At 38.4% G+C, this 19,372-nt stretch overlaps 1 protein-coding gene across 1 annotated transcript in view; it reads left to right on the top strand.

Moving 5' to 3' along the window:
- The window catches only part of LOC124265896, a 124,597-nt gene that overhangs the window by 45,993 nt on the left and 59,232 nt on the right, over positions 1-19,372 (top strand). Inside the window, 25 exon segments of the mRNA XM_046700748.1 lie at positions 586-628; positions 874-1,028; positions 1,704-1,880; positions 2,877-3,080; positions 3,457-3,505; positions 3,904-4,064; positions 4,768-4,929; positions 5,572-5,781; positions 6,728-6,934; positions 7,279-7,440; positions 7,568-7,820; positions 8,523-8,686; positions 9,763-9,933; positions 10,300-10,509; positions 11,343-11,385; positions 11,894-12,057; positions 12,533-12,706; positions 13,811-13,921; positions 13,924-14,019; positions 14,235-14,277; positions 15,062-15,222; positions 16,441-16,614; positions 17,129-17,347; positions 18,040-18,082; positions 18,724-18,884. Of these exon segments, the coding sequence (XP_046556704.1) occupies positions 586-628; positions 874-1,028; positions 1,704-1,880; positions 2,877-3,080; positions 3,457-3,505; positions 3,904-4,064; positions 4,768-4,929; positions 5,572-5,781; positions 6,728-6,934; positions 7,279-7,440; positions 7,568-7,820; positions 8,523-8,686; positions 9,763-9,933; positions 10,300-10,509; positions 11,343-11,385; positions 11,894-12,057; positions 12,533-12,706; positions 13,811-13,921; positions 13,924-14,019; positions 14,235-14,277; positions 15,062-15,222; positions 16,441-16,614; positions 17,129-17,347; positions 18,040-18,082; positions 18,724-18,884 (3,717 nt within the window).

Genomic DNA, 19,372 nt, shown 5'->3' with positions numbered 1-19,372 from the left:
TGAACATTATCACAAACAGTGGTTTAACCATACAAATGTACAACTTCAGAACCAGAGAATGATCAGTAGTGATTATTTACTGAAATAAATACCAGTTGGCGTAAAATGCAAAATATTTATGGATATTATATAAATGGATTACTGAAAATCAGTGATGACACCAGGTGTTCCTTTAAGACGTATGAGATGCAATGGGGTGGCCTAATGGTTAAAGTGTATGCTCATTGCATCAAAGACCCGGGTTCAATTCCAACATGGGTACAATGTATGAAGCTCATTTCTGGTGTCCCCCACCGTGATATTGCTGGAATATTGCTAAAGGCGGTGCAATATCATACTCACTAAAGATGTATGAATGCTGAATATATTTCTGTTGAACTTTGCTGTTTTTCAATGAATATTCGTTTGTCTGTGTCATTTATAGTATGACTGGCTACCCTACTATAATATTTAAAATATTATACATATTAAAATGTCCTTCCAATGTATTTTGTTTTTAAATTACCACTTGCATGTTTAGCACAGAAGGATGACAAGACAGGTGTTATATAGATAATAATCTGATGTTTCAATATATATTTTCAGGAGTCTCAACAGGGGTCACTATTGCAGATGTATTTATTATCGAGTGAGTTAAAATATAATTCATATTATTATTAAAATTCTTAAATAAAAAATAAACATTTCAGATGGGAACAGCTTTTGTAACATTATTCAATTCAGTAATTAATTTGGTCTTTACTGACTGAGAGAGGTATGGTTGCAAGTCCAAATGGACTTGGAGACGTTCAAGTCAAGTAGGCTGAAATTGAAATATGCTGGATGGAATATAACTTTTATAGAAGACAATTGTATCTGTTTTCTATTCTACAGTTTTGGTCTGAAGAAACAAGATAAGATGTTCATCCTGGATTTGAAGGTTCAAGTTTGCTTTGAAAATGACAACTGTATGATAGATCTTCCGGTTATGACTGGTACTGAAGTTCCACAGCTCATTTGTGACCTTGACGCAAAGGTCAACCTGAGAAGTAAGTATTGATTTTCAACAAAGTATTCAAGCAAACCTTTCATTCACTTTTGAATGTACCATCACTTCTTAACAACATGATATCATTTGTTCATCCAGTCTCAAATAACAGGAAACAATGTTTATAGCAAACACGCTTCTGACAAAGTGGCGGACTAACTTGTTTTCATTCCTGACCACTACCTGTATATGTTTTAGTCGAAATCCATATAATGAACTACATTTATTATGAAACTGAATCAGTGGTTCCTTTCAGTTTGGACCTATGAAGATCCGCTCTAGAATTGATCTTCAGTAACCTATGCTTGTCGTAAGAAGCTACTAACAGGATTGGATGGTCAGGCTTGCTGACTTGGTTGACACTTTGTCATCCTGTCCCAATTGCATAAATGGATGCTGTGCAAATCTTGCATATCCTCTATGGCAGTTGCTATGTTGTTTTTTAACTAGATTTCAATTTATCAAGTACCATTATTAAGCCTACTATGTGACTTCATTGACAGGACATGGGGTAGCCTAATGGTTAAAGCGTTGGCTCGTCACGCCGAAGACCCGGGTTCGAATCCCCACATGGGTACAATGTGTGAAGCCCATTTGTGGTGTCCCCCGCCGTGATGTTGCTGGAATATTGCTAAAAGCGGCGTAAAACCAAACTCAGTCAGTCATTTCATTTTAGATTTTAGTCTCTCTGACTGGGCCAAAGCCAAAGGTCAAGATCTAGGTCAAGGTCTGGCCAAGGCTGCTGTGAACCTCCTTCTGGAGCAGCTGGGGATTAAAGATAAGATGCTGGACCCTCCTTGTGACCGATCCAGTCTCAAGTACCAGCCTGCAGATGCTGATAACTGGAAGAATGGTAGGCTACATCCAATGTTAAATTTCACTTTAAAACATGTATGAAATCGTTTTGTTAAGTGGCCAAAACATCCCTTCATCACATATCTGTTTCCCATATGCATACCTGACTCGTGAAGGTCCGAGTTAGAATATTGATCTTCAGTAACCCATGCTTGTCATAAGAGACGACTAATGGGATGGGGTTGTCAGGCTCGCTGACTTGGTTGACACATGTCATCGGTTCCTAATTGCGCATTTTTATCACTGGATTGTCTGGTCCAGACTCGATTATTTACAGACCGACCGTCATATAGCTGGAATATTGCTGAGTGCGACGTAAAACTAAACTCACTCACTCACTCCCATATGGATGTAGTGGCTGCGGATTCCAATCCCCTCTCGAGGTGTACCACTTTATTTGTTTAGGCATCCATGTCAGTGTTCACTGCTGGTACCACAGAATTTGACTTTTCAACATTTTTTCTCTCTCAGAAAAGAATTTCTGAAACTAGTTTTGATGTCCATGTCCAGCAAAACGCCCTTCTTAGTCTCCCTTTGTGTGAGATAACTGGTATGGAAATACCATAACTAAATGTATCATAAACCCCCACTCACTTAAACATGTAACAATAGTAAAAAATAGTCTACTAATATTTTTGCACAATAAAAAATGCTCAACATTATTCAGCATTCAAACAAATTAGGAGCAAGAAGAACAATGTTCTTGTAGATATTGACATTCTGATATTTTGTACTCTAATTGTTTTAAGTGATGGTTCAAAAATGATTCCCCACATGGGTACAATGTGTGAAGCCCATTTCTATTGTACCCCGACGAGATATTGCTGGAATATTGCTTAAAGCAGCGTAAAACCATACTCCCCCACTCACTCAAAGAATACTGGACTCATCTGCAAAGTGTCTTCAAGGGCAATTTGACCGAACAAAATTACTCCAAGTGTTGTATTGTCTCTCAGACTGCCCACTGGTCAACAGCTGTGCAACTTCTACATAGATTCAGCCTACTGGATTACGAAGTTGACCATTCCTGCCAACTGTTACATCAACGACAAATGTCTTGGCATCGACTGCTGCATGCACAGCAACCTCCTCGACCTCTCCCTCCACACCGCCTTCACCATAGATCTGTGCAACTTCTACATAGAGGGGTCTATCAAAAAGTTCAGCTTTAGGCTTAATATACTGGATTACAAATGGGGTATGTATCTTTGAATAATGTGGACTGACATTATATATTGTGTCATATATTTATCATTTTCACTTTGAACATTCCACTTATGCTGTATCTTATCCGTCATACATATAGATGGTATACATGTATATGTCTTCATTTTCATGGTATTTTATTCATGGTTTCAGTGGAAACCAGCCAAGGAATTTATTGTATCAGAACATTATAATTGGCTGAAAAAGATGTAACAATTGTTTCTCTGCATTGTGTGATCAGCTGAAATGAATGTTGACTTGTATGTTACACTACACTATATTGGCTTTTGTCACATCTTTGTGAATAAATTCTTATTTTAAAATTTTGAAATTTAAATCAAATTTAAACCATGCTTGCTTTTTAACAGGGACAGAGACAGAGGTTACGATAGATGGAGTTCCAGTTTTAAAAATGAAGTGAGTACTTTTCAGATTAGGTTTCATTTTTATTCATTTACGGTAATAAAAAAAAATTAGAATACAAATATTTGGGTTCATTTGCTGATGTTCAGCTTTTAGGTAAGAGACAATAGTGGCACACAGAAGACACTGACTAGTTTTGGCACAATATTGCAGCAACATCACGGTGGGGGAACCTCATTTGAAGAATATATAAATATATAAATATTTAGTCAAGCTGTCATTCAAATTCTCTACTCGTGAAGAGATCATTATTTTGTCTGGTATAGCTGGATTATTGCTTGAGGTGACTGGACATAACCACACTTTTACTCACTCACTGATGTGATAGTTTACCGCTATTACAGAGCACCATTGGCACATTATGTTAAATACTGACTTTTTTCTCTCCCCAGTTTCAAGATCGAGCGTATACTTTCCCAGCAGATGTTTATCGTGGACTTGACCGTGAGTCTGTGTCTACAGGGTGGGGACTGTGAGCTGGACCTGAAGATATTTGACCAATCACAGCTCCCAATGCCTGGCTGCGCTCCAATACAGGGATTCAAAATACCAGGTATAACTATGTTATGTTAAATAAGAAAAATGTTTGCAATATAAAAATTCTGTTCAGTATGAATTATGTTAAAGCTTTTTTGTCTATTTTGTTTACCCATGGTTCTCTCAATGCCTTTTCAAAAGTCTCAGTATCTTATTTTATCTGTTCACCATGAAGTTAGGGTGTGAGTTGCCTCTTAGTACCATATACCTTTTCTACAAGTCATGTGAAATAATTGTTTTATGAGGCACTGGGACTGATGGCGTGTCATCAGATCAAATTCAGCGGATTGAAGAATAATTTGAAATGTCTAATCCAGTGTAAATTATTTTCAGCTGTCTTGATATTAAAAGCTGGAAAAATGCCTTGTGTGATGTTAAACAATATATATATTCACTACTTTTTGTCGAACATGTGTTATATTTGGGATTACACTTTCTCAAATTCTAGTTCTCTTGAGTACTTTATGGTACTTGATGGGTTGTTTCCCATCTGCGTCAAGCACCTAATAGTCAGCAATCTAATCAAACAAAGTCATTTATCTAACCCGCTCAGCCACTGTAGCTTCCACAAAATTGAAGTCTTACAACTGGTAGTCTAGATCGCATGCTTTGTGTTCCCTTTGTCAAGTGTAAATTGACACATTCCCATGGATGAAACTTAAGAGATTGTGTATTCATACTTTTTGGTTGCATGAACTTAATTCCATTCTCATGTTTAGATTTCTCCCTGAACAACTGGCTGAAGGAAAGAGGAGGGGAGATAACTGCTGCGCTGTCTGCCGTGCTGCTGGAGCAGCTGGGTATAGACAAGTTCCTCCTGGATGACCAGTGTGAGACCTACGTCACTCCATACAAGGGAGCCATCCAAGGCTGGAAGAACGGTATATACATAGGATGACTTGAAAACTTACTACTTTGAAATATTTCCCAAGCCCCATGAGCACTACAAATGCTAAGAATTTTTGGGGTTTATGTGTAAAGGTTATTGGTATCTTCAAAAGCATGGCCAATTATGGAGACCATCTCAAAAAGTCCATGTTTTATGAACCATGCCTTAAAGTAGTAGATCATAAATTTCTTTTAACAAAGAGATAACAAAACTGTCCAAGCAAGAAATCAGTCTTCATTTCTGGAGTAACTTACGTGATTTGTAACCTTCATTGACAATGTCATGTTGTTTTATTACCAGTAGTAACGCATACGACTTTATGGATAACAACTGCCTGTTAATGGTGTAAGAATCTACACCGAAACATCGCTCTATGCAATAAACAAGAAGCTGTTATCCATAAAGTCACATGCTTCATTATTGACTCACCTACTTCTAGAATGCTGATCAAACAATTTGTTTTATGACCCATTGATGTTCTAAGATTTCATTTCAAACATAACTGTATTTATTCTTCATCTTACTGATAAGTGTACACTAAAGAATAGTAATCAAGACTTGAACCAGTTTTGCTCATGTGTGGATGCAACAGTAGCAGCAGCATCAGTTGTGATTTTCTTCTTCATCCTGCCAGATTGTCCTGAGAACATGACCCTCCCTGCTCTGCCCTCAAATGTCGTCTGCTACATCAGTGACTTCTGCACGGGGATCTCTTGCTGTGCCAAAGTGCCGCAGATCAGACGTAATTTCAACGCACATCTCTTCATTGATTCCTGTAACTTCTACATGAGTGTCGGGATTGAGAAATTGGAGTTCAGCCATACTCTGTTTGAGTATGATTGGGGTACGTGCCAACAAATACAGCTCACAAGTGTTCTCATGCTTTAACTGCAGGGGTGGAAATAACCCATTGCCCGATGCCCAAGTCCAGTGTTTTTTTCTGTCGGGCAAGCAAATTTGTATATCACACTGTACCGGTGTCCAGTTGATATTCCAATGTTAATTATGTTGTTTATTTAAAAAATCAACAAGAAAACGTTGAAAAAACGAAAAAAATTATCAGGGCAAGTGATTTCACATGTGCCACTGTACCGGAGTACACTAGCAATTTTAAAGTTATTTCCACCTGGACTGCAATAGTTCAGGTCAAAACTGTTCTTTATCACAATGTACATGGGGTAGACAATTATACTTCTTTTTTTAGTTACCAGATGTATTACTTACCAACTATTAATCTAAGGCTCAAAACAAATATAAAATGATGTTGTCATGACTTAAATTAACAGTACTCATGCAAGGGGGCAGACTAGGATAGCAAAGTGAGGTCAATTGAGGGTGATGAAATGTCAATGTGTCCTTTATTACCTGATAAAGTCAAAGTATCAAGCGAACAAATACCAGCGCCTTGAGTATGTACTAGTTGCGTGGATATGTACATTATATAAATATCCTATAACAAAAAATAAAATTTAAAAAATTATAATGGTTTGTTGATTGTGGCATGTTAATATGAATATAATTTTTACTTATCTTGACTCGTGATCTTTTGCTTATCTCCCTTTCCTTTTCGAATGGTAGTGGAACACTTAAAGTTCCCGAAGCGGATGTAAAAATACACTCACCCATGAGTTACCTCCCTTTTGCTCTAATGGAGTAGTCACCTGTCTTCTTGTTCATCCAGCTTCTACATGCCATCAAAGACAGAACATCAGGTGTTTTATGAACCTTTGTTATCATTAATTTCCATTGATGTTGTTCCTTTTGTTGATTTGAGATGATGGTTTTCCCAGGTAAAACTGAGGAGATCGACATAGGCGGAGTGTTCAAGGCTGAGTTCAGCATACAGAATCTGCCGGGGGAGAAGAAGTTCCTGGTCAACCTCCAGCTGAAGGTGTGCCTTACCGCAGGGGCAGAATGCCAGTTCAAGCTGCCCATCTTTGTAGATATGTTGGTGCCTAAACCCTTCTGTGACTGGGAAGCCACAAAACAGCTCAAAGGTAAAACATTTGGACTTTTTTGTCTTATTGTAGTTAGTACAAAGTATCAACACCTACCTTGGAACACGCCGAAGGCCAGGGTTTGATTGCCCACATGGGTACAATGTGTGAAGCCCATTTCTGGTGTCCCTCAACATGATATTGCTGGAATATTGCTAAAAGCGGCGTAAAACCAAACTCATTCACTCACTCTGTGTGACAGATGTTTCCTTACATGTGATAAGCAGAGGAAATTGTGGCAGTTATAGGTGCCATTTAGGCATATTCACAGTTTGATAGACATATCCATGGCAGAAAAACATCTTCACAACCAGTAAATTAGAACTGTGACACTCAATCCCCAGATTTCTCCTTGACGGAGTTCGTATCGACACAAGGAGCACAGCTGTCGGACAGGCTGAGTGACCTGCTGGTGGACAAACTAATGGACACACTTGGACTTGCCTCATATCTCCAAGACACACCGTGCAGCCTAGCAACCCGAGGGCCGACAGGCTGGAACTCAGGTATGTCACAGCATTATAGAGAACCTGCAGCAAATGCTACAGGGTGTTAGCTGAATAATTCCTTATGATTGACACATCTTACTGAGAGAAATGTTGCAAAAATCCATGTCTCTGATGTTCTTTTCAGCATGCCCCCTGGACATAACGTTCCCCACCCTGCCCAACTCCCTGTCCTGCAGTGTACCTGAACACTGCACTGCTATCGACTGCTGTCTCGACGTACCCCTCATCAGCAAGAACATCAACTTCAAGGTCGACCTTGACATGTGCAGAATGAGCCTCACTCTGGGTATAGAGAAGCTGGAGTTCCGGAAGATGTTATTTAAATACAGTTGGGGAACGCCTGACAGCTTCAACCTCAAGGGTGTCTTCAGGGCTGAGTGAGTGGAACATTTCTAACCATGAAAGAAAACATATACAGGTTTTACGTTTGTAAACCTTTCAGTATTTACAAATCCTGTTATATCACTCAAATTGTCCTGACACTTTAAAACATCTGTACCTAACTGGGGATTAACACATTTCTGGATTATTGAATCATTTTTATGGAGCTATTTCCCGTTGTTTACATGTAAACATTCCTTGGCGTATGCATCATAATGATGGTGACGTTGATGAAGTCACAACTGAGTATTGAGTTGTAGTGTTGGAATTGTGTCTTGAATACCACATGATAAACATTATTATGATATACTTATTCCAAGCTTTGGTATTGTTTTGGGTACATAAATACCAGTTTAGCAGATGAAACCCCAATGATTTGCCTCTGAATTCCAGATTTGATCGGTTCAGATCTTGATTTGACTATAACTTGTCATTTGTTTCATGGGATCTTGTATCATTTAGATTATATGCATCTTATTGGCCATTCCTGATACATTATACTCTCATGCTGTGAAAATAACACTCACTTATTTTAATCTTTAGAGTGGTAGCCTAATGGTAAGAACTTTTGCACTTCACACCAAAGGTTTGGGTTCCTTTCCCCATGTGGGTACAAAGCAACCCATTCCTTGTGTCCCCCCTGTAATATTACGAGACTAAGTGCCTAAGACTATTCTCACTCCCTCTTCTCTGCACAGTTTCACTATAGATAACCTGGAGGGGGAGAAACAGTTCCTGGTCAGTCTGAACATCAGCGCTTGTTTTGAGGCAGACAAGGCCTGCGTGGTCACTGTACCTGTAGTGATCCAGGCCAGGTTCCCCAACCCACTGTGTGACTGGAACTCAACTAAAGCACTTAAAGGTAAGACGTTCTGTGTGGTCTCATTGATAGAACATCTGGGGAGTGGAAGGTCAGTGGTTCTCTCCCCTGTCTGTTTCAAGAGATGTTATAGGATGGTACTTGTTGTTACCTTGCATGTTACAGGGGTAAAACAAGGACTGTGGCAGAGTCAGTATTCTGTGTCTGAGTAAGGTATCCATGTTGTCATATCACAGTGGCATGGTATAGAGTGGGCAAGTACTATGAAACCACCATTAATTAGGGCTGCACAATATAAACGGTTTACCGGTATTTACCGGTTCAGACATGAAAACGATATGTATTGCGATACGCTGATTGAAAACCGTATTTTGACTTGCATTCGGAAAACTTCTTAACACTCGGAAATGTTCGGATATGTCCTTGTATCATTTGTGCCAAATATTATTCACATTTTTATTTTATCATGATTAAAAGTTGTTATTAAAGCTTAATCAAGCCTAGTGATTTTGTTGTGTTTTAGCTCTATAAATCAAGAAGTAACTCGATTATAAGTAGTTTTTGTTTAAAAATACTTTATGCAATATATTGCAATACATATAGCAATACATGCTTTCGCATCGCAATATATCGCAATATGAAAATTCTCTGCAATACCCACCCCTACCATTAATAGTGGGTAATATTAGCCCTCACTCGCCTGCAGGCATATCGTTTTATAAGTGAAATATTCTTGAAGGTGAAGTTAAACCTCATTTCACCACACATGAAGGTGAGACTCACCAATGCCCTATACTGTACTCATTACCTTGCTCAGATCTGACCCATGAAGATCCGGGGTAGAATCTTTCTTCAGTAACCCATGCTTGTCGAAAGTGGTTACTAACATGATCGGGTGGTCAGACTCATCGACTTGATTGACAAATCATTAAAATGGTAATTGCGTAGATCAATGTTCATGCAGTTGATCACTGGATTTTCTGGTCAAGCTACCTCATCTTCATATCTGTTAAAAATAGTGGCAAGAGTGCAGTATAAGGGTCTCACTGTATTATGATAAAAATATCCATAATATATTAATCTCTTAATGTTAAAATTAATCTGTGATGCCTCTCTAGGTTTCTCTCTTGGCAACTGGCTGAGTCAGCAGAATATTGGCCCAGGGTCACTGACCTCCCTGTTGAGGTCCCAGCTGGCTGAGGCGCTGGGTATCTCTCAGTACCTGCTTGAGCCCATGTGTAACAGACAGGTTGGAATATACAAGGCAGATAGCAACGGGTGGAATACAGGTAGGTGAAGAGAGTATGGGGAAGAGTTGTTTACTTAAGTTTAATGTATTTTTTGATAATTTATTGATATTGATAACAAAAGTATGCAAGGTTATTTACTATTTCTTGTCAGCAGAATATAAGTTGAAAATGCTTTTCTTTTTTTTTCTTTTTTTTTCCACTCTTCAATTTTTAGGCTTCAGCAGATTTATGAACATGTTTGTCTTTCATGTCTGGCTTTACACTCATTTGTTATCAATAGTGTCTTAAACACAAAGTGAAAATATAGTCATAAGATCTAACATTTTGTAAGGACAAAAGTATCATACCTTGTCCTTGACGATAGTGGTAAACCAGCTTACATATCTAATCCTACAACTTCTTCAGCTTGTCCCCGGAACCTGGCCCTCCCAAGTCTGCCCAACTCCCTGTCCTGCCATATCCCGGACTACTGCACTGGGCTTGACTGTTGTGTGACTGCTGCCAGCTTAGGGATGTCCTTCAACGCCAAGATACTACTGAACACGTGTGACTATGTTCTCACAGTCGGCATAGAGAATCTGGTCTTCAAGACAGCACTCTTTAACTACAAGTGGGGTATGTATGTCACATAGGTTGTAAAACAGATTTCTAGAGCTATATGTTGCGAGCCAATATGTGGGGAATGTAATTATGTGAGAAATTCTTGTTAATTCTTGCAATAATCTCCCAGAAATTATGTAATAAACATCAAAAACATAAATTAGGGGAAATCTGCAAGATTGCTGATTGGGCATTTTGAAATAGACACTGACCCACATGAGAGGGATTAGGCCATACCCATTCCTCTTCAAATGTAAAATGTCAATATTATCTTCCCGAACAGATTCCATTTGGCATAAATGTGGTGAGAATTATAGTGATTGGTCAATGAACATTAGTGATATTTGGCAATTACACTATTACATGTTATTTAGGCCAGACCAATTTCATTTCTTGTTTGACAGATTTTTGTCCTCTGAAGACCTAAAGGCAGGAGGGAATTTTTTTTTACAAAAACTCACCAGTCAAAGTAATATTCCTTTTAAATACTAAAAGTATTTTACTTTGGCTTTTTATGAAGGGTATATGGGGCAAAAAAACATCTAAAAAAATTTCTTCCAACTTTACATTTTTGGCCAATGAAAACATTAGGATTTCTTTAGGGGAGCGGGAAAAATACTTTTTTTTTTTTATTCTTGAAACAATACGACCGGCGGATCTGTAAAACAAGAAATAGAATTGGTCTGACCGTAAGAACCAATACCTCAGAAGTCTGGACCCTGCCTACAGGACTGTGTTTAGGGCACAGAATACATTCATCTGGAAGAATCCTTACTCATCAGTTGGGAATTCCAGACAATTTTGTCTCAATTTTGTGGACATATGTTGATTGTTCTTCTTTGTTTCAGGTGAATGGGAGCAATTTAACTTAAATGGAGTGGTTCGAATTGAGTAAGTGTTTGAATTTCCTGTTGTTTTTTAGCAAATTAGATACACGTTAACAAACCAGAATATTAAATGATATCACTTTTGTGTCATCATCAAAGACACAGAGAAGCAGTATCACAATGGATGTTCACAATCTTCCAGTTCTCCTTCTGTACGTATCCAAATTAAAAAATTGTCATACTGCTCATTATGTATATGAAACAGTTCAGTTCATATCATGAAAAGTATACACTTTTCTAGCACACAAATGGCTCAAGCATTTCTTCCCTCACACGTACAGGATCCTTTGATCCTGGGTCCCTGATCCTCATTATCTCTTAGTCAGCATCATAATCATAGCTTTGGATTTCAACAAAACAATAAACATCTAAAGTCCTGTTTCACTTTCGGCTTTACTACAACATTAAACTATCCCATCCTGATATAACTGAAATCAAAACAATGTTGAAACCTAGCTCATTCACTGTATATTTTCGCTTCTCATTGTATATCAATGCTTGATGTTTTTCAGATTTAAAATTGATGACTTAAAAGGGGAGCGGAAGTTCCTGGTTAGTCTGAATGTGTCCCTGTGCTTTGAGGCAGAGTCCACATGTCTGTTGTCTGTTCCCATCATTACCGAGGCTAAATTCCCCAAGATTCTCTGCAACTGGGAGGACAAGCTGTCTCTGAAAGGTAAGCACTGTTGTTAACTGTGGCATGAGTTGTTTGTTTGTTTGTTTGTTTGTTGTGTCAGGCTGCACTTATCGTTGTCCCCACTACATATCTATGGTGGAGGCTTGTACGTAATTGAGCCTGAATCAGGAACCCGGGGATTGATATCATGAACATCTGTCTACACAGTACATTATCAAGCACCTGTTGTGTTTTGGTAATGCGCAGCTGGGGAACTAGGTTCAGACCACAAATTCCCACAGGTTTCATGTTGGTTTAACAATCAATTGTGCCTTTATATGTTATTCTGGGTACATAGGAAAAGCAAGATTTTATGGATACAGTTTTGGTTTTGTACATTGATAAACATTACACTTTGGGGTTGGAAATATGGTTTGCAATTTGTAATATCAATATGAGTTTGGGCCAACCAACTGTGTTGTATTTTGAATATCAGTATCAGTATGGACCAACTTCCTGTTCCTTTTGTCTTAAGGCTTTTCCCTGAAGACATGGTTGGCAGAGAGTGGTTCTGCAGTGGGTTCACAGGTGACCGGCGTCCTTCTGTCCAAGCTCCTGGATGAACTGCAGATCACACAGTACCTGAAGGATCCTCAGTGTCAGGCAGATGCAGCACCATATGCTGGAGCTGTTGGAGGATGGAAGAAGGGTGAGGAGACTTGTTGCAGGCTTTTACGGGATGTGCAAATGTGCGTCCATGCACAAATTAGAGTGTCAACGCAGAAAAGAAATCACTATTTTCACAGGGATGCACAATATTATTCACTGTACATATCTCTGACTCTGCTAAGTGTTTGGTTGTTTCTTACAGAGCAGTAACATGCATCATTTCATCCATCAGTCCACATGATCAATGATTCATTCCAGGCTCTAGAAAATTATTAAAACATACAATTCTCTAAACCATTACTTCACAGGACCCTCGTATTGCCTGCAAGAACCCTTAAAACTACCAATTAGGTGTCCCCAGGACTCCCATATTTTGAGGGAAAACCCTGTTGTTGGCAATTACACTACTTGGTGAAGTAACCTCACATAAACTGATGTTTTTGTACACATTATTGTGATAATTGGATACAAGACTGGTTAGTAGCTGGAACAATGGATTAAGTAAAACACTGTTAATCTGAATGCTATTGGTTCTAATGAAACTGTTTATAATAATTTTTCTGATTGAACAATTATGGTATTGAATCATGTAGTGCTAAGATGATGAGGTCATAAACTTGAAACAAATTGTCAAACATGTTGGCATGTGTTCAAACAGATGTGAGCCAATCGGCCCAGTTTTGTGAAAAGATGAATGCATTCCTGATTGTGTGAAGCCCATTTCTGGTGTCCCTCAACAAGATACAGCTGGAATAAGAGCAGTGTAAAATGTGACTCATTCAGAATGATTATGGAAAGGGTTTCATCCCTTTAATTAGTGTTTGTTTGCTAGTCCTGGAAAAGACACCATGCCTAAGTTTGTTTTGACCATACATCCTGCTTTCTGTGCCTCCCTACACATTGAAAACATTTGGTGCCAGATCCTTCAAGCACTCTGCTCCTGTGCTGTGGAACTCTCTTCAACTTCACCTCAGATGTGCCTCTTCCTTGACTTCATTTAAATATGACCTAAAGACCCATTTCTTTAATAATCACTGACAATTGGTCATCCATTTTTTCCTTGCTCTTTGAGCATGCCCTCTGCGATATGGAGTTCAGCGCCATATAAGTGTCTTTGTTATTATCATTATTATCATTATCACAGACTGTCCTGCCAGTTTGACGCTGCCGTCTCTGCCGTCGGGGGTGACCTGTCATCTGTCCGACCCATGTGGCACTGTAGAGTGTTGTATGTTTATCGGCTTCATCGGAGATCCTTCAATGTCAAGATCGGCATTGATCCCTGTACCTACACGTTCACCATGGGCATTGAGAAGCTGGTATTTACAAGGACCCTCTTCACTTACAGATGGGGTAAGTCAGAGCAGAGCTGGAGGTGATGCAGATTTTAGACATTTTCCACTTTCTACAAAATTCTTGACCTGATAAAGTGAGAATGGAGAATGGAGCAGCTTATCAATTTTTGTGGAATTCCCTGATCCTGAAGTAGAATTGCACTTACTAACACTGTTGCTTCGTTGTGGTTGTGACATGGATGAATGTGATGTTTTACTCTTCAATACTTTCAGGCCAGGTTGAACACTTCACTTTGAAAGGAGTCATACATGCTGAGTGAGTATATCTATTCTATTTTTTTGCATATTTTTAATAAATTTAAAATCATTTACTATTGTTAATATTGATTGCATTTAAGGAACCACACAATGCAACCATTTGGGCCTCCCTGAATAGTTTAACCAACGAATAATATCATGTGTCATTGAAATGAGTATAGTTCCCGAATGGGTTAGTTTTGTCAGCTTTGGCTGTTATTTGTCCCTTTACCTTGATGAAGTTGCAGTGGAGTGATGCAGCTCAGAGGCTGACTACCAGAATTTTAATAAAAGTAGGCGATGCACATAACAGTTTAGAATGTGACTTAACAGAAGGCACAGCTAACATGTCGGATGATTAAATAACCAAGTGGTGCAAGATACACATGCACACACACAGAGAATTGACCAGTCCTTACTCATACATTTGATCAGTTTTCCTTTGATCCATTTGAGCTCAAATCCCATTGGTTACTATTCAAGCTCTAATCCCATTGGTTACTATTCAAGCTCTAATCCCATTTGTTACTATTTCAAGCTCAAATCCCATTGGTTACTATTTCAAGCTCAGATCCTGTTGGTTACTATTCAAGCTCAAATCCCATTGGTTACTATTTCAAGCACAAATGCCATTGGTTACTATTTCAAGCTCAAATCCCATTGGTTACTATTTCAAGCTCAAATGCCATTGGTTACTATTCAAGCTCAAATCCCAATGCTTATCATTCAAAGCTCAGATCTTATCTCACTATACATTCAAAACAAATTGTCATAATTGTGTCATCTCTACCTTCTTCCACCAGCTTCATGATAGACGAGCTGTTCGGGGAGAAGAAGTTCCTCATCAACCTGAATGTCAGTGTGTGTTTTGAGGAAGACTCATGTCTGCTGTCCTTCCCTGTGTTGAAGGACGTCAAGATCCCCAAGCTTCTGTGTGACTGGGACAGTACTGTAGCCCTGAAAGGTGGGTCAGACAGTTTCAGAATTGTCCAGGAATGGGTATAATTAATCAGTCATACAAGAACTGGTGTGTCTGGTGGATATGGTGTGTGCCTTTGTCACTGTTTGGGGTTGTTCAGACTTACCTATTTACTCTGGTCAGGGTTGGTGGTTGTATCTTTGTGTATCATCTTCAGACTTGATTATTTACAATGTGCTGTGATGAAGTTTGAAAATTGTTGACTGCAGTGTTAAACAGCATTAATTCACTTGTTCCTAGTTATGTTTCTGGGTTCTATCTGTTGATATTGATGTTTCAACATTGGAGCTTGATCATTAGATATTCAGACAGACAGATGGACTGACAAGTTTATTCAGTAAAAGGCCACAGGCCCATCATACAGTCATTTGCATATGATATAGATAGTTTAGTGCACATGCTGTATAAGAGGAACATTTCTAGTGCGCTGAAGTACATGATACAGAAAAATACTGACATCTCTTATGATACAATCATTATGTGTTTTCATAATGTTAATAAAATTGGCATTTGGATCAAAATCAGTCAAATATTTCTGAATATATCTTAACCTTAAATCAGAAAAGCGTTCACACTTAAAGAGTACATGGAATTCATCTTCAATAACATTTTTGTCGTCCAATTTACAAAATAAACATAATCTCTCATTGTAATTAACTTTATTGTATCTTCCAGTTTCAACAGCTAAATTAAAATTACCACATCTAAATTTAGAGAGTGCAGATGTGAGATGTAAAGGATATCAGAATTTAAATACCTTTCCACATTTAAAAATGTCTTAAATTGGGAGTAATAAAAACACTTATTAGAATTTTGAATTGAAGTGGACCAACATTGTTTAAGATTATCCGAAAGTCTCTGCTTAAACAATGATATGAAATAATCAACATTGCCAACATCCTGACTGATAAGATATCAAATTCACACAGACACTACATACACCAGAAATTGTTGATCTTAAGTGATTGCACCCCAGATTATGTGTCATACTCTTTTCAAAGTTTGTTGACTTTGAAGGTATTGCATGTACTTCCTGCATGAATGATATGAACCAAAGCCTGGTGACTGTAAGATTCCTTAGGCCACTTTGGAAGAACTTTCTGATATAGCAGCAGTTGTCTGAAAAGGAACATTTGCCTCCAAAAATGTAGTATTGCTGTTACTTCAGTTATATGTGTTTGATAGAGTCACATTCATCCACAGATTTCTCCCTGGAAAACTTCCTGAAAGATCTCAAGGCAACCGGAGCATCCAAGTTGTCGTCTGCCATCTCATCTCAGCTGCTGGAGCAGCTTGGTGTCGGGGCATATCTCAGGTCTCCGCAGTGTGACTCAGACTCCAGCATGTATGTCCCAGCTGTCAAGGGGTGGAATAATGGTAGGCTTGTCTATGTTACTGTTCAATATTAATCAATGGATTCCAGTAGAACTTAAAAAAGAACTATCATAAGTTCATGAAATCGATGAAGAAGAATCATAATTTATGACTTAAATGTAGAACTATCATAAGTTCTTGACATCTTACATGACTTTAGACTAAGCCTAAAACAAGGTTACAATTTACTCCCTTGATTCTTCATGCATCGTCAACCTCTGATACAGCTGATTCCGGAAATGGGAGGTTACACTTAATATTCAAAATTCTACCACTTGATCTCAGGGAAACAGTTTGCAGGATTTGTCTAAAATCAGTGAATTTATTGATATTTATGTAAAAATATCTCCATGTGATTTAATTGCTTTGGTTTTCAAGACATGAACATTAGCATCATTCACAAGCTGAAGTGCACTCGCCCCCTTATTGAGTCCAGGTATGCATGTATATATGTAAATAGTTTATATGTAAATAGTTTATATGTAAATAGTTTCCAGGTATGTTGTTCTTATTACAGAGTGTCCAATTCAGGGGTTGGATTCCTATCTCCCTGCTTTTCTGAACTCTGTAGTCTGTCATGTGACTGACATCTGTACTGCCATCAACTGCTGCATCGACATCGACTTCCTGTCACGCTCTTTCAACATCTTCCTGACAGTGGACATGTGCACCTATCAACTGACAGTGGGCGTGGAGGACTTTGTCTACAAACGCATGTTGTTCGACTACACCTGGGGTAAGAATCTTTCAGAGGTGAATTGTTGGCAGTCCTATGATTAGGGCTGAACACAGGATCGATTTTCTATAATGGGTCTTATATTGTATACTATTCACACTTTGCTAAGGATCAAATCATGGATCAGAAAAATCATGGATTCAAATTTGGAAAACTATGACTTAGGTGTTGTGTGGAACCCATACCTGCTATTGTCAGTGACTCGACTCGTTCCATGAATTGCAAAATGGCTGACTGGTGCCATGAAAACCATTTTTATGGTTCTTTTATCAGGTGCATAAGGTTAGATTAAAGTGATTGCCTAAAGAGGGGTTACCATATCATTATTTATCCAGTTTGAAATGGATACAATTTCAAATTATAAATCTACATTTAAGTAAAGTTGTGAATTTTTTTATCCTTAGAAAAGTGTGAGTAGTATATTAGGCCAGTGATACTCTCTCAGTACAGGTGATTATGTGACAAATTCTGTAAAATAATCCTCTCTATATCTTTCATTGACCATGTAATCAAAATATTTCATTCAGCTCTAGTTAACTACCAGTCAGATGCTAGATGTAATAGTTTGAAAGATTTCATTCACAGATTTTGTTAATCATTTCTTAATATCTGGAAGAAAAAATATTTGAAAGAAACATATGTTGATGTTATTTTATTTTGTTGTATTCACAATATTCTTTATTTTCTTCCAGGAACCCCAGATCACTTTTACATCAAGGGAGTCTTTAGAATTGAGTGAGTTGGTGACACATGTTCACATATTTACTTCATAATTATTTTACACATGTTGGTAAAAAGGACAAAGCAATCCTCATGTCCATCCATCCATCTGTCCGTCTATCTCTGTCAGTATTCAATTTCCAGAGAACTCAAGAAACATGTCATATTTCTAGATGTAACTTGCTATACAGAATAGTAGTAAAGTGGTGCCTTTGAATGTTATGGGATTTTAAAACCACAGAACAGCTTTTCTTTTCTTCACTGAATGGATGGAATCCTATACCAACTGGGGAAAAAAATAGGAGATATATCGCATAGCACCATTTTTGAATTGCAGCAGATCAAGATGATATGTAATCTGATCACTCTTGTTATTTTCAAAAGTCCCTTGTTTATAATGCCATAGAGATACCCTCTGACTGACACAAGGAATTATGGGTAGTGGTGCAGCCACGTGGTAAAAGCATTCACTCGTCACACCGAAGATCCGGGTTAGTTTCCCACATGGATACAATGTGTGAAGCCCATTTCTGGTATTCCCCGTCATTTTATTGCTGGAATATTGCTAAAAGCAGCATAAAGCCTCACTCACTCACTCACTCACTCACTCACTCACTCACTCACTCACTCACTCAAGGAATTATTCTTTCATCCAGCTACACAATCAACAAACTGCCTGCTGAGCGGAAACTGGAGGTGTCTGCTACGGCCAGTGTCTGTCTGAAGGAGAGCGACTGCCTGTTCACACAGCAGCTGTTGAACAAGGCTAAAGTTCCACAACCTCTGTGTGACTGGAAGGGGATGATGCAGGCGAGGAGTGAGTTGACAAACTTGTTTTTGTTAATGTTTGAGCAAGAATGCATATGACAGGATTTCAAATGTTTGAAGGAAGTAAAGCTGAAACTTTTCTTTTTCATTTTGGATTGGTGAAACATGTGACAGTGGGTATGATGCTGGCAAATCAAGGACCTGGATTCAAATCCAGGACCGACTTAGCCTTTGGGATGCAATTGTCTTGGGATGCATAGAATAAATGCTTCCCGATAAAAAGAAAGTACTCCAACCCATGCTTGTAAGTGGTGACTAACAGGATCAGTTGGTCAAGCTTGCCAACTTGTTTGACACATGTCTTCATATCCCATTTGTGTAGGTCGATGTTAATTATGTTGATCACTGGATTGTCTGGTCCAAACTCGATTATTTACTGATTAATGTCATATAGCTGGAAAATTGCTGGGTGCCGCATTAAACAACAAACAACAAACAACAGCCACAAGTTTCAAGTGATGAAAACTTTCCCTAGCG

This window comes from Haliotis rubra, unplaced genomic scaffold, assembly GCF_003918875.1.
Source record: "Haliotis rubra isolate DU_JTF1 unplaced genomic scaffold, ASM391887v1 Scf122, whole genome shotgun sequence".
Taxonomy (NCBI): Eukaryota; Metazoa; Mollusca; class Gastropoda; order Lepetellida; family Haliotidae; genus Haliotis; species Haliotis rubra.
This window is presented reverse-complemented; position numbering and strand designations above follow the sequence as displayed.